Source organism: Rousettus aegyptiacus, unplaced genomic scaffold, assembly GCF_014176215.1.
Source record: "Rousettus aegyptiacus isolate mRouAeg1 unplaced genomic scaffold, mRouAeg1.p scaffold_m13_p_4, whole genome shotgun sequence".
Taxonomy (NCBI): Eukaryota; Metazoa; Chordata; class Mammalia; order Chiroptera; family Pteropodidae; genus Rousettus; species Rousettus aegyptiacus.
The window spans coordinates 2,719,019-2,732,606 of NW_023416307.1; the positions used below are offsets into that span (position 1 = coordinate 2,719,019).

The 13,588-nt window shown below is 44.9% G+C and overlaps 1 protein-coding gene across 8 annotated transcripts in view; it reads right to left on the bottom strand.

Annotated features, from left to right (window-relative positions):
- Positions 1-576: 576 nt before the first annotated feature.
- Positions 577-13,588, bottom strand: part of KCNJ15 (potassium inwardly rectifying channel subfamily J member 15) — a 43,723-nt gene continuing 30,711 nt past the window's right edge. For 2 of the 8 annotated variants that reach the window (XM_016127480.2, XM_016127479.2), the window contains exons 2-4: positions 8,881-8,927; positions 8,350-8,437; positions 577-6,153 (exon numbers count right to left, since the gene is read on the bottom strand). In XM_016127480.2, coding sequence (XP_015982966.1) covers positions 5,006-6,133 — 1,128 coding nt within the window. In that variant the 5' untranslated portion in view covers positions 6,134-6,153; positions 8,350-8,437; positions 8,881-8,927 and the 3' untranslated portion in view covers positions 577-5,005. The other 6 variants (XM_016127477.2, XM_016127482.2, XM_016127483.2 and 3 more) reach the window with 5 other exon arrangements.

The following is a 13,588-nucleotide window of genomic DNA, read 5'->3' on the forward strand; positions in this document are numbered from 1 at the left end:
GTGCATTGCCAGGATTTACAAGTAGTGGGACCGTTTGCTGGTAAAATCTGCATGCGATTTGGGGTTTTGATCTTCACAAACATCCCGTGAATTTCATTAAGTGGTATTTTGGAGTGGGTCCTTCTGGAATCGGGATGTCTGTTTACCAACGCATTCTTTGCGTAATTTACAATTCCATGACACCTTACAGAAATAATTCTTCAAAAATAGATCCGAGTGAGCCGTTACCCTGCCTTCCTCCCCCAATTCTATGCTGTACTCTGTCAGCACACAAACACAGCTTCCTCTTGTGATCTGGAAGTTTGTTTTTGTAAAAAGTCCCTGATACAGTCATACTTCCTGCAGTGATTTGTTTTAATACAACATCCTTAATCTTAAGATTTGATTGAGGATGCAAACATACAGTTAAATTACAGTGAATGAAAAAAAAAACACATTTCTTTGAATTCCCCTCCAGTCGCCTTCTTGGAAGCTCTTTACTTTTTCCATAATATTAAGGACATTTGCACTAGTAACGCTAATAGTCATAATAAGATAAGAGGTCACATTTCTTAGCTCCGAGTCAACAACTTCTGATTTTTTTTTTTTAGGTAATAGGTACTCTGCAATCAATTGTGATTAGCTCCCTTGGAGTCCAATTTAGAGTAGGTTCTACCTTGAACTTGAATATTTTTGAGGGGTGAAACTGGATATCTGAAGAGGGTAAGAAGGCTTGGACACTAGATAAGATTTGACTTTGAATAAAGATAAGGTCATAGTTAAGCACTACATCATGAAGTGGGAGCCGTTGAAGAAAATGCTGGGTGATGGACTTTTAGGTTCACTCCTTCTGGAGTCGCTCTTTCATGGCTTTGTCCATCCAGCGCTGGTGAGAAATACAAAACTCTCGACCTGATTCTCCAACGGGATGGGAATGGGGGCTTCTGTCATCAGCTGGAGGGAGGCTTTGACCCCGTCATTCTAGGCTCCTCCATGACCGACAGGCTCAAGACCATGTTGCTCCACACAGCACAGAATGTATCAAAGGCCCCCTGTGGTGGGCTGAAATTTGCTTTTCCTAATTGACCAACCCAGGCAAATATCTTCACGGAGGACCCATCCCCTTTCTCTGCTACCGGTTATATGAAAACCAAAGCTTTCAAATGAAGGAACACCTGCTGGTTGCTCTTCTCCAGAGGGGCATGGTTTGAGATTATGCGAATGCCCTCTGTAAGGCTGGCAGAATTAGCAAATAAACACGCAGTTAAATTTGAAGTCTTTTTTTTTCTAATTGCCTATGCGATATTATAATTTATTGATAAGAGTGAATACAGAACATTTAGGGCATCTTAATAAAGTTCAGACAGAATGCAAGACAAAAATCACTAACTACAGGACATTTCCTGCATCCACAACATGCTGGCATCCCTACTCTGGGATTATATTCAGTTATATGGCCTTTACATACACATATGACATCTTCAGCCTTTATACTTTTGTATAAATGATTTATAAATGACGTATAATTTATTAGAAATTACCTATCAACTCCACTCAGCTTTTTCTCAGTCTTCTATTTTTCCATGCCAGCAACATACCAATCAAAAAATTAAAATTCTTTTCCCGAATTTTGGGGGCATTTAATGTCCACAAGTTACCGGTTTGGATTATTTTTAACCCACAGGACTATCCGAGTTGACAGGATAGAGCAAAGATGAAGAACAGCCCACCGAGCACATTAGAAGAAGACCGAATGCCGCAGGGAGCCGAGAGAGGAAGAGGGTGAAATGAGATGGCCAAAGTTTCATTTCCGCCTCATGTTTCCTTTTCATTAAGCATTTAGTAGAACTTTGGGGAAAAGTTGGACTGAATCCATCAGTGTTTCTCAAAGGTTAGGATGACTGGTTCTCTTGAGAAGAAGTCATTTTCCACTGGGAGAAGTCCCTGTATGGAAAAGTCTAGTCGATCAATTATTAACTTTTATTTTTCACACTTTCCTCACTGCCTTCCTTCCTCTGAAGACAAAGATTTTGTTTTAGATTCTTTTCAAAGAAAAAATCACAATAACATGACAACAATGAAAAAATGAAATTTACTAACAAATTCCAATGCCTCAAGAAGTTAAGTAACTGCTTTATTCTTTAAAATCCCAAGTCAGTTCTAATCAGACCATTTTACTGCAAATTCTAACTCTGGAGATTCTTAATTCTGCTCTGAGAGCAGAATCCACTCATTGCTGTCCAAAGACCCAAGGATTGGTTGGCAGCTTATTCTGATTAAAGATAAACTGAAATTCAAAAAGGGAAAATTTACATGATTAATCATTAGAAGTGAAATGTTAAGACTTCAAGTGTAAGCCTTCCCAGGGGAAGAAAATTAAGTGCATCTTGCACCAATTCAGAGTCTAATACTGGAATTCAAGTGCACCCTACAGAACATAGAAATCAAGATTTGAGATTTTAATATCTTTCATTAAAAAAAAAAAATCCCATCCCAGAGAGCTATGATAAAATTATCTGCATTCAAAACAAGTTAGGTGTCAAGAATGACTCTGTTTCCATCAGAAGGCTGTCCAGATAGAATCAGTTTGCCACCTGAATCCTTTGTGGCATGTCAACATGAGAGCATTTTGAATAATAAATAAGTGTGCCTGGAAAATGCTGTTTCAAACCAGCCACAACTTTAGAGCTATTTACTGAACATTATGTTATGATTTATTGACTTATACAAACATTGGCTTTTAAGACATTGCACATTTATTTTGTACGTGGTGCGAAAGATTAGATGATCGAATTTTCCAAATCTGGCTGAAATCGATGTGCTAAGTGAACATAAAAAACTTCTCGAGCTTATGCTACATCATTGTACCATTTACAACATAAGTATGCAAGATCCCTACTCTCGATCACATTCAGATTAAGACTGATGTAAATACTGTGTGAGAAGAATTTAATAGTGCAACAGAAAAACTGTAAACATGCCTGTGGCATTATTTTCCTGTCGGTTATATCACAATATACAATTAAAAAAACACATAAAACTAAAAGAGCTGATATCTAACTATACTGACGTCATTTTTAAGAGAATGAAAATCTAAAACAGCGTGCCATGTAATTATCAGGAAAAAAAAACTCTCTGAAAAATTAAAGACAAAATCTTGTGCATTGAGATTGCTCTTTAAATCTTTACAATTTTACCTTCATTATTCTTACCCCTGCATTAGATGTTTGATTTCAGATCAGAGGTTTTAGCCACATTTTCTCTTTAATGGAATGATATTCGAAAATGTACATCAGGAAATGACCAGATTTGCTGTAACCCACATCATTATTTCAATGATAACCCAGATTACTTTTACCATTTTCTCTGAGTCCCAATGTCTCCAATTATATAGAACAAAATAAAAGTAAGCATATTTGTGGAGGACTTGCTCTCTTAATTGCAAATGTCTTTCATTGATAATTTCCACCATCATGCTTAAATAGCCTGGCATGCATGCCTGTGTGTGTGCATGTGAAGCACATGTACCTATTCATACACGTATGTGGGCTCACGTGTATTTCCATGCAGCACCTACACAATTATACTCACATTCTTCTTGAGTGAATAAGTAAGTCCATGCTGGTTTGAATGGACTACGAATTCACCTTTTGCACATTTAGCCAGTCCTAGCCCATTTATTCTCTGCCCCAAAGAAATGCAGAGTATCCGGTGCCTAAATTCTGCCAAAGGCAAAATATTATCTCTGTAACACTGAGTTGCACAAGATTTATTTGAATACTGAGGGCGTTCTTTACATGTTATCAGATTATTAAATTTTGTCCATGCTTCAAGGCGTCATCTGTGTACGAGTTACTTATCCTCAGCAACTCTTGCCCCGCGTGTCCTGAACATCTAAGATTTCAACGTTTGAGCGTATTTCTGATTGTTAGGCCGCTTAATTTTTCTTCTCTGCTAACCATAATCAACAAGCAAGTACTTATCACGAGTGAGACAACCATTCCTCTCAAGAGTTTTATTTTGCCCTGGGATGTCGGAGGCAGTTTCATCGTGGATGAGTTATTTTAATAGATAAAGAATGAAATGGCTGAAAGGAATATTGGTCTAGAATAACAGTTTGAAGAAAGGGCAGGTCTGGAGGTCACGTGGATGTGGGACCCACAGACTTCCATGGCTACAGAAAATTACTTTGAAAACACTGCGCAGAGAGAAGGTTTTGAAACTCTCATTTGTACATGAACCTTTTGGGGGTCTTGTTAAGATGTAGATTCTGATCGTGCATTGCTAACAAGCTCCCAGACGGGGCTGAGGCTGCTGGTCTGTGAACCACATTTTCAATAAAAAGGGGTGGTACATTCCACCAAAAAAAAAATCAGTGCGAACAACGGCATCAGCCCCGTTTGTATGTGATTTCACAACTGTCGATTCCCGATTTGATGGATTTCATTCTACACAATTAAATACACCGAAAAAAGGTGAAAATGGAATTCTCGTGTTTTGTAAGTAAAGAGTCCACCTGCTCCTTTTCCTGTATTTCCAGATAGCCTCGTTACATATAACATTTTCTCTGCTTGGGAAGAAAAAAAGGTATTTCAAAGCACTAATATAAGTGAATATCGCATTTCAAGTCCCGGCATAACACCTTCAATGCTCGTATTGAATAAATACCTTAGGTAATAGCTGATACCCTTGTACAGAAATGCATTTCTTTCCAATATCAGCACTGCTAACAATTTGTCCATCCGGCAGGACGTTTTTTGCAATCGCCCTACGTCAAGTTCTCTGAAATGTAGCCCCCTTTTCGGAATGTCTGAGAGCCCACTTCGGAAGAAGCATGCAACACAGGAGCCCTCTCAAACGGGGAGGTTCTCAGTTAGCCATCGGATCAAAGGAGACGGTGGATTCGGCACGTCTGTGCGGTCTCTCGGGAGGTGCCGCGCGTTGCTGCGTTCCAGGCCCCCCTCACGCGCGCAGGGGGCGCCGCCGTGCAGACGCCCGTGGAGGGGAGCCGGGGCCGCCGCCCCCGTCACACGTTGCTCTGCTGCAGCAGGAGCGTCCTCAGCTCTCTTTCCCGCTGGTCCTCCTGCCTGTACTTCTCCTCCAGTTTCTGCTTCTCGGAGTCCGCGCAGTAGCACGCGCAGTCCGACGTCTTCCGGATCTGTTCGAACTGGCTGAAATCGGCCACGTACTTTCCGTTTTTGGAGAGAGAAACCACAGGCACAAACTCGAACCCCCAGTGGATCTCCTCTGGGGTGTAGGACGTGCGGCTCTGGCAGACGGCGCTGGTGGACTCCACCGTGGCGTTGAGAAGGACCACCAGCTCGAAGTCCTTCTCCTTCAGGTTCTGGGGTGTGAGATCTCTCAGGGGGCTCGTCTCGTCCAGCACGTGGTAGAAGGTCATGGGCAGGATGAGGAAAGGGCTGTCCGAGGAGGAGTCCACGTGGAACTTGACGGTGGCCTGGTTGAGGAGGATGCGCTCCCCCTCCCTGGTGACGTGGGTCTGGAGAAGCTTGCCAGACAGCTGGCACTGAATCAGGAGGCTCTTCCTCATGTTGGCCACCTGGATCACCAGGCACAGCTTCCCGTTCTGCTTGGTGATGACCGCGCAGTGGCTGAACTTGATGGTCTCGGCCCGCTTTTTGGGTCTGGCGATTTTGGCCAGGAAGGTGCCCGTGATGAAGATCTCAATCAAGGTCGTGATGACCAGCTGAGCAACCAGTAGGAAAATGGCATGAGGGCATTCCTCAGTGATGGAGCGGACGCCGTAGCCAATGGTCGTCTGAGACTCCAGGGAAAAGAGAAACGCCCCGGTGAGGGAGTCCACCTTCATGATGCAGGGGGTGTGATTTGACACAGGCTCGCTCAGGTCTAAGTCCCCGTGGATAAACGCGATGCCGTAGTAGATGACCCCGAAGAGGAACCAGGTCATCACGAAGGTGGCCGCGAACAGGGTGAGCTTGTATCGCCACTTCATGTCGATCACGGTGGTCCACAAGTCTTGAAGGTAGAGCAAGTATATGCCGTCTACTTTGTCGATCCTCACATTGCTGTGTCCGCTCTTGGACATGACGCGGGGCCTGCTGGCCCTGAGTCCGGTGCCGGCCGGGTGCTTCCCCAAGGGAGCGCCGGACATGCTAACGTGAATGGGGTCCATCGTCAGGCTCTCGGGGCCACCTAGGGGAACGACAGAGAGACGTCTTACTGCTGTCACACAAGGTAGAATCTCCACAAAACAGAAATGGGATGATCGTGCGAAATTAATATGAATGTGGGCCGACGTGTACAAGAAAGGAGACTTCTAGGGGCAAGACAGGCCGACTTGTGTTTGAGGGGGAAAGTGGGGCGAAGCGAGGAGCACAGAGCCTGGAGACCAGCCAACCGGGGCTAACGGCCGACTCTCCGACATACTTGCTGTGTGACTGGATCTTAGTTTCCTAATCTGCGAAATGGGCATAAAGCCTACTCACGGGGTTTTTGCGACGGCTAAGTAACGTGATGGCTACAAAGTGCCCAAACCGAGCCTCGCGGTCAAACACGATGCCCATCTTTATAATATCGCACTCAGGCACGTCAATCCCGCGGAATATAATGGATATTTGTGAGTATATCCAGCTACCATGGATTTATAATTATAGGAAACGTTAAAATAAGTTGACTGAGCACAGGGTCAGTACTGATGTAACTAAAATTTACCATCCATAAGATAATTCTTTATATAGTGATGGAGAACACTAATACGAATGGATAAAATTTGGGCAGCATGAAATTTTTTTAAAACTTACTTTTTTGCATGACGTCACCTATAATGGCAATTTATTCCCCTCCCCTCCAGTCTAATCGATAATTTAGAATCCATGACCTCTCCAAGACTAAGTTATCAAAAACTCCACCCAGAAAACACATAGTAAATAATTATGCTTGATCAATGGCTTAATCGATATGCCGGTTACTCTTAGAAGTGCTATCAACACACCATATTAGGTATGACAGTTAGGTATGGCACAAAAATCCTGCCTTATTTCTTGAGAACTAAGTAGAACCAGCCGAGGAACCTATTTTAAAGAGTGAAGGAACAAGTTACTCAGGGCAGGCGTCCCGTAGTGCGGCAGAGCTGACCTACCTAGAAGTTCAAGGCTCCCGCGCTGAGCCCTCCTGTTACAGGCGGGAACGAGCCGGGCGTGAGGCCACACAGCATCTTATCGTACCTGCCTGGTGACTGAGCTAAATCACCCTCCGTTCCTTGAAAAAGATGGTGCGAGTGATTAGGGGGAACTCAACCTGTTTGGCATGTTTTTTTCCAGCTCATTGGTTTTTTAAGAATAAAAAAAAAATTTCCCCCATATAAAAAGGAACTGGTATGCAGGGGTCTGTGATTCATGCGACGGTCTTTGCTGTTAGAGCAGTATTATTGCAGTAGAAGTTTTGAAAATAATCCTCTGGGCAAATCCCTTCAAGGAAGGGAAGTCCTATCCCTCCCAGGCTGACACTGGGCAAGGATGCAGCGTGTCTGCCGGGCTCTCTAATTTTCCTGTTACGTTATCAAGAGTGTGTGTCATTTACTGGATGTCATGTGAAACGACTTTTTCCCCCCCACCTTGGACAGGAAAATCGCTTTTCCATTTTCATGGCAGAGAAGGGCCATATGTTATTCAGAATTTGCTTTGCTCATTGAAGCCTAGGCCGCGTATTTGGGGATCAGTTTAAAAGCCAAGTACAAGGTAAGACTGCTGAGCATGAGTAAGACCTTCAGCAGGGCTTCTCAGGGACCGAGAGGAAAACGACCTTGATGAAAGTTTGGTAACAAGACGCCACGCTGGCATGGCCGAATGCACACCCAGGCTCAGAACACACACACTGCCGAAGACACATGCACTTAAGGGGGAAAAAAAAAAAAGAATTGCTTGAGGAAAGTGCATGCCATTCAATCCACTGAAATAAAAACAGAGGCTGAAGATTTTGGGTGTGATACACGGATGTCCCATGGGCACCAGCAAAGCTGTAAGCTCAGCCGTCCACCAGCCTCTGGCAGGCGTGGCCCTGTTTATGTGAAGACGATGCCATGAAGCTTCTGTTTCAACCTCCCAAGGGGCCACGGGCCAGGCTTGGGATGAGCTGGTTCGTTTTCCTTTTGTTGCTCAAAGTGCCTTTGCTGTATTTCTGCACATCCAGTGTTTGGGTTAATGACGCCCAGGCCCCCCTTTCCAGAGGCCGGTGGTCAGAAACGGGATAAAGACCTAGAGCCCAGGGTCTTAGGGTTAGCATCTCTCCGTGGAGAAGAGCAGCCAGTGGACAGCCCTCAAAGGGCGAACGCCTTCTCCCTCCCTCTCAATGCCCGACGCCCTCAGAACTGTTTACTACCTGGTCACTTACTCAGCAGGTCGGAAGCCGTCTTCTCCAAGGCAGGTGGGATGTCCTCGCTCCCCTTCACCCACCTGGCTACCTGGGATTCTGCTACAGCCTGAAAGAAAGGGGGACAGTGGAGTTTACAGGGATTTACCAAGAAACCGACCCAGCGAGACTGGCCCTTCACAATTCCCCAGAGGGCCGAGGCCCCAGCATCTACCTCGCCATCCCTGCTTGTCTGGCCTGGTGCCAGAATGGAATAAAGGCTCGAGGAGAGCTTTCAGAATTAAACTGAAACTGCCCTCACTAGGATTCCCACCCTCTGCAGGGAGCTCGGTAGTAAAACACCTTGGAACTGGAGCTCACTCACCCCCACTGAGGCCCACTATCAACTGATAGCACACGGAGGCAGGAAGGGGAGGTGCAGAGGAAGTAAACAGTGGGAATTGGAGGGGAAGAGTCTAGAATATTTTTACCGCCTGTGGAAATGCATTATTATTGTTGAGTCACAGAACATTAGAGTTGAAAAGATTGTCAAAACCCGGGCATTTGACGCACGTTTTTCAAACGAGGAGACGGAGGCCTGAGAGGATGGAGCCACTTGTCTTCATGATATAGATGGATCATGGCAGGAAAAACAAACAAACAAACAAAAAAAAAACAAAAAAACAGGTCCTGAGGCTTTAGAAGCTCAGGCAGAGTTGTCGAACCTTAAACCTCCGAAGTTTAATGTAATCTGTTCTAAATTCAAGAGGTTCTCTTACATCCTGCTTTTTTGAACTCTTTCTTCTTAAGCTACACACACACACACACACACACACACATTTTTATCTGTCTTGCACAAAGAAGCACACATACAATTCACACTTCTTTTCTAATCCGCCAGTTATTGAAAATAATTGCAATAATTACTCTTTTCTCATTTAAGTAGTCCCAATTGTCAAGCCGCATAGCTGCTTACGCCCTCGACCCTTGCACTGCGTTCGTGTGTTTGGCAGACGACCCCTTCCTCATCCCTCCGTTAGGATCCGGCGTCGATCTTACCTGTATGCTCGCTTTGTTATTTACCCTGCGTCACGTGCTCTTAATTTAGAGTGTTTTATTCCTCAACAGACTTCTCTGAGTGTTCTTACACACTCTTATTTCATATAATTATTTCGCATAATGTTATGTTACTGTCTTAGATTTTTTTCCCCCCTTAGCGATTCAGCAATCGACGTGGCTTCGCTTCCAAATTGTTAAGGAACAACAGTTTCTGAAAAGCTAAGGATGGAAGAATGATAACGGGTATTCTCTTTTATTTTCCCTTCTCCTGATCCCACAAATAAGCAATATTCCATAGAAACCATTAGTAGTTTTCTTTAGTCTCCGGAAATTGTATTTATTTTCCCAGTTTTCATTATATTGTTCCCGCATGTGGGTTGGGATTGTGATTCTTAGAACCGCGATGTCTTTGTGGAAGGGAAGTCCTTAAAATTACTAAATGGAGAGGTCGATATTACTCTCGCTCGCTTGAAGCCAACAAAATACACATGGCAAGAAGGTATCTCACGCTTATGCTGGGCAACATTTGTGGCCGGGAGATAAAGGAGAGAAAGACACATTTCCGAAACAGAACCACACAGTGGGCACATTGGAAAAGGTCCTCAGGGGTATGAAGAACCACATCTTCAGCGCTGAGGCCAAAACGACGAGAAAGGAAAAAGTGGAAAGCGAGTTCCCCTCACCATCCTCGGGATTCTGTCAGAGAAAGGGGCTCTTGTAAGAGCGGATGAGCAAAGAAATCAACCGCCGTGAGCGGGAACACACTGCCCTGTCGGGGAAAAATCACGCCGGAAATGGCCGTAATGGCTGAGCAATTAGAAGAAATAGCTATGCCAATAATAGGCACAAATACAGAGAGAGCAGAAGTGGCCCAAAGAGGGAGAGATGCTGATGAATGACAAAAAATGGCAATAGCAAAATAATAAAATAAACATTCAAATAAGCCATCATAATAGGGTTCCAGATCAATAGCAGCGACCTTTGTTGTAAATAGGCTACACCACAGTGTTGCGTGGTGCTGTCCCTGTGTGAACGTCACTGGCCCTCACACCAGTCGTGCGAGGCAGGTACCCGCGTCATCCCCATGAGGAGGGAACTGTGGCACAGGCAGGGGAAGCGACCCCCCGCCCTGAATTCCCGAGCGCTGGCCTGCGACAGCGAGGCCCCCGCGGAGCTCCTGTGCCCACATTCTCCACCACCCTGACGATCCAGCCCGAGCTGCAGCTCATCAGAGCCCCCTGGAAAGCCCGGGCGGTTTCCGATTCAGTCGGTTCGGGGTGGGGCCCAAGAAGTCGCATGTCTCACAGGTTCTCAGGTGACGCTGCTGCTCCAAATACACGCGCCGACTGAGAACCGGGGCGCGATGGCTTCCAGGCTGAATGACATCGGCATCTGTCCCCCCTTGAGCAAGACCCTGAGCCCCTCATTTTCTCTTAGCGTTCTAGAATAACACTACCGCGCACAGGCATCGAAAAGATCTGTTTATTACTTTTCAGAACGTCCCCTCTTCACCATCCTTGTGGATGAATGCCAAGTACCCAGCAGACCAAGGCTAAGTATTAATTCTTTTAAAGCACTACAAAAAAAATAGTTTCTTTTCCATTCTCTCTTAGTACAACATGGAGTCTTTCTAAAACCTTAGAGCTCTGTTGAGTCAAATTCTGGAAGTGTTCCATTTGCCTGTTCTGGGAAAAACTTCATTCCGTGTACTGTGGTGGGCTAATGAAGTATTTGTACCTACAGAAAAAAAAAATAACTAATAAAAAAAAAGTTGGGGAGGCAGCAGATTCCCAGATCTGGAGTTTCTCAATCAGGCTTCAAGTGAAGTCATTCTATGTACTTCAAAGGAGGTGATGAGGTATGAAGAAATGGAACCCACATCAAACCATAACTTCAGATTTCCAGACTAAAGTTAGAATTTGAAGAGATCTGACTTTACAGCTCTTACAAACAGCTTTCTGTGTGTGTGTGTGTGTGTGTGTGTGTGTGTGTGTGTGTGTAAAGTTGCTCAACGAGTTTTCTCGAATGTCAAGTGTTTCTGACAAAACAATTTTTTGATGATCTCTTTCTTTGCTATTGATCCAAAATACTTGGATTAAATTTCACTGGAAGGATACATAGGTTTAAATATTAAGTAGAAAAAAAAATGCTTGACAAGAGTGTACTTGGGGTTCACTGAACTTAAAAGGTTTAAAAATCATCAAAAATAAAATCAGTGAGGCTTAGCTGTCCTTTCTTTGGATCCTGTGACTGTGGCCACACATGTACCTGCTCCGGGACCTTTGATCTTGGCCTTGTATCACCTTCCTCCCTGCTCTTCAAAGCAGCCTAGGACCTGCTTCGATGGCTGGTCTTAACTGCTCTTAATCCCCGTCGACTGAGGACATGGACGGCCTTGCTCAGGTGGCCTCAGAGATGAACATATCCATTGAAAAAGAACAAGGTGGCTAATGTTGGTTCTCAGAAGATCCCAGAGGGCGGAACCTTTGGTTCTTACTTGCTGGGGCAATTACTCTCGCCTTCTGCAAACCTATTCTTCCCCTCGGGCCATCGAGGACCGAGGCTGGCTGGAAGGAATGGCAGTTTCTGGGAGGCTGTGGAATTGTCATTCTTCTCCAGGAGAAGCATCATGATCTGAGGGGGAACTCCAGTTGATTATTTGTGGCCTAGGTTTCTCCATCCTAACGGCCTATATTTTGAAGCTGTAAACTTGCAATTTAATTGGTAGAGCGGTGGCAACGTTTGTTGTGGTGGCTGATCGTTGCTTCCTGTTTCTGGACTGCCACTGGCTGTGGGGCCCATCCACAAAGTCCTCCCCTGGGCTTGTCCTGAGGGGAGTGTGTTTCCCCCCTTTCGCGTCAGGCACAGTCATGTGACTGTTCTGGCCAATGAGTGTGAACCACAGGGACTCACTACATACCTGAACAGAGGTGTAAGACTCACGGCTGGGTCTCGGGTAAGGCTCACATTGGGCTGTTCCTTCTTCTGGGGACTGGGAAGAGAGAGAGAGACCCTTGGAGCCAAGCTACGGCTTACCCGAAGCTGACTTGTAACGCGGGTGAGGGAAAAACCTCTTGTTGCCATAAGCCACTGAATTCTTGGACACGTTTGCCAGTGAGGTAACACCTAGCAAAAGCCTGACTACAGACACACCCTTTCTTCGTGCCTTTGTGCCTCGGGATGATATTTAAAGGAAGTGTGTAAAGTCTTCAAATAGCCCTAATGGGAACTCCGAATGTCCATCTATGACTAAATACGGGATAGGAAAAAAAAAAAAAACAAAATTCAAATGAACACGTTTCCAATAGGAAGACAGCGTTGCCTGACCTGTGGGGTCCATGGAGAAAAGAAATAAAAAAGCTGACTAATCCTTCTCATGAAATTACTTCTAAATCAATACGTGAAATTATCTCGATAAGACAAGTTTTCAGGACAAGATATAAGGCCTTGGGCACTATCACTAGAATATTTTGCGGAGCAAGAAGACCTTGGTGAAGAATGTGGTAGCCTCACGATCTGTGATGACAGACACACCGGGCAGTGCTGGGGGCCATTCCTATTACATCACTGGTAGTTTTTATTTCAAAAGGGGGTGTTTAAAAGGGGCTAGACACCTATTAAACCAGTTGTAGGTCGTATTCTAGTTAATCCTTCTTTTTATGTTGTGTAGAAAACATCCTCTCGATTTTCCAAATGAAGAAACTAAGCTTAGAGACTTAGATAATTCACACGTTGGTAAAGTTAATACACAGAGGGGCCGCACTGGCAAACCGCATCTTTCTGTTTGTGTCCAGGGGCCATGCTTCTCACCTCTAAACCACTAGGTCTGTAAGTTCAGGAAACATTCAGATTACCTGGAGGTCTTGAAAGGCACATGGCCGGGCCCCACCCCAGAGTTTCCGATTTCGTTGGTCTGCAGTGGAGCCTGAGAAGCTATGTTTCTGATAGGTTTCCAGGTAACGTTGACCTTGCTGCTCTTGAGAGCACACGTTGAGACTGTGAGCTATACTATCCGCCACCTAATGATATATAAAATATATAGGAAATCCACGAGCCCGTAAATCGGGTTGTCTAATGGTCCAGGCTCATCACCTCCAGAGGCTTGAGCCCTTTGGTGTGAGGGAAACAGAGAGTCAGTGGGGTTAAATAGCTATAGGATGCCTGCCAGGTGGCATTTTCAGTTAGCCAGGAGACGTACCCTAGGGGATAGAAATATAGGCAT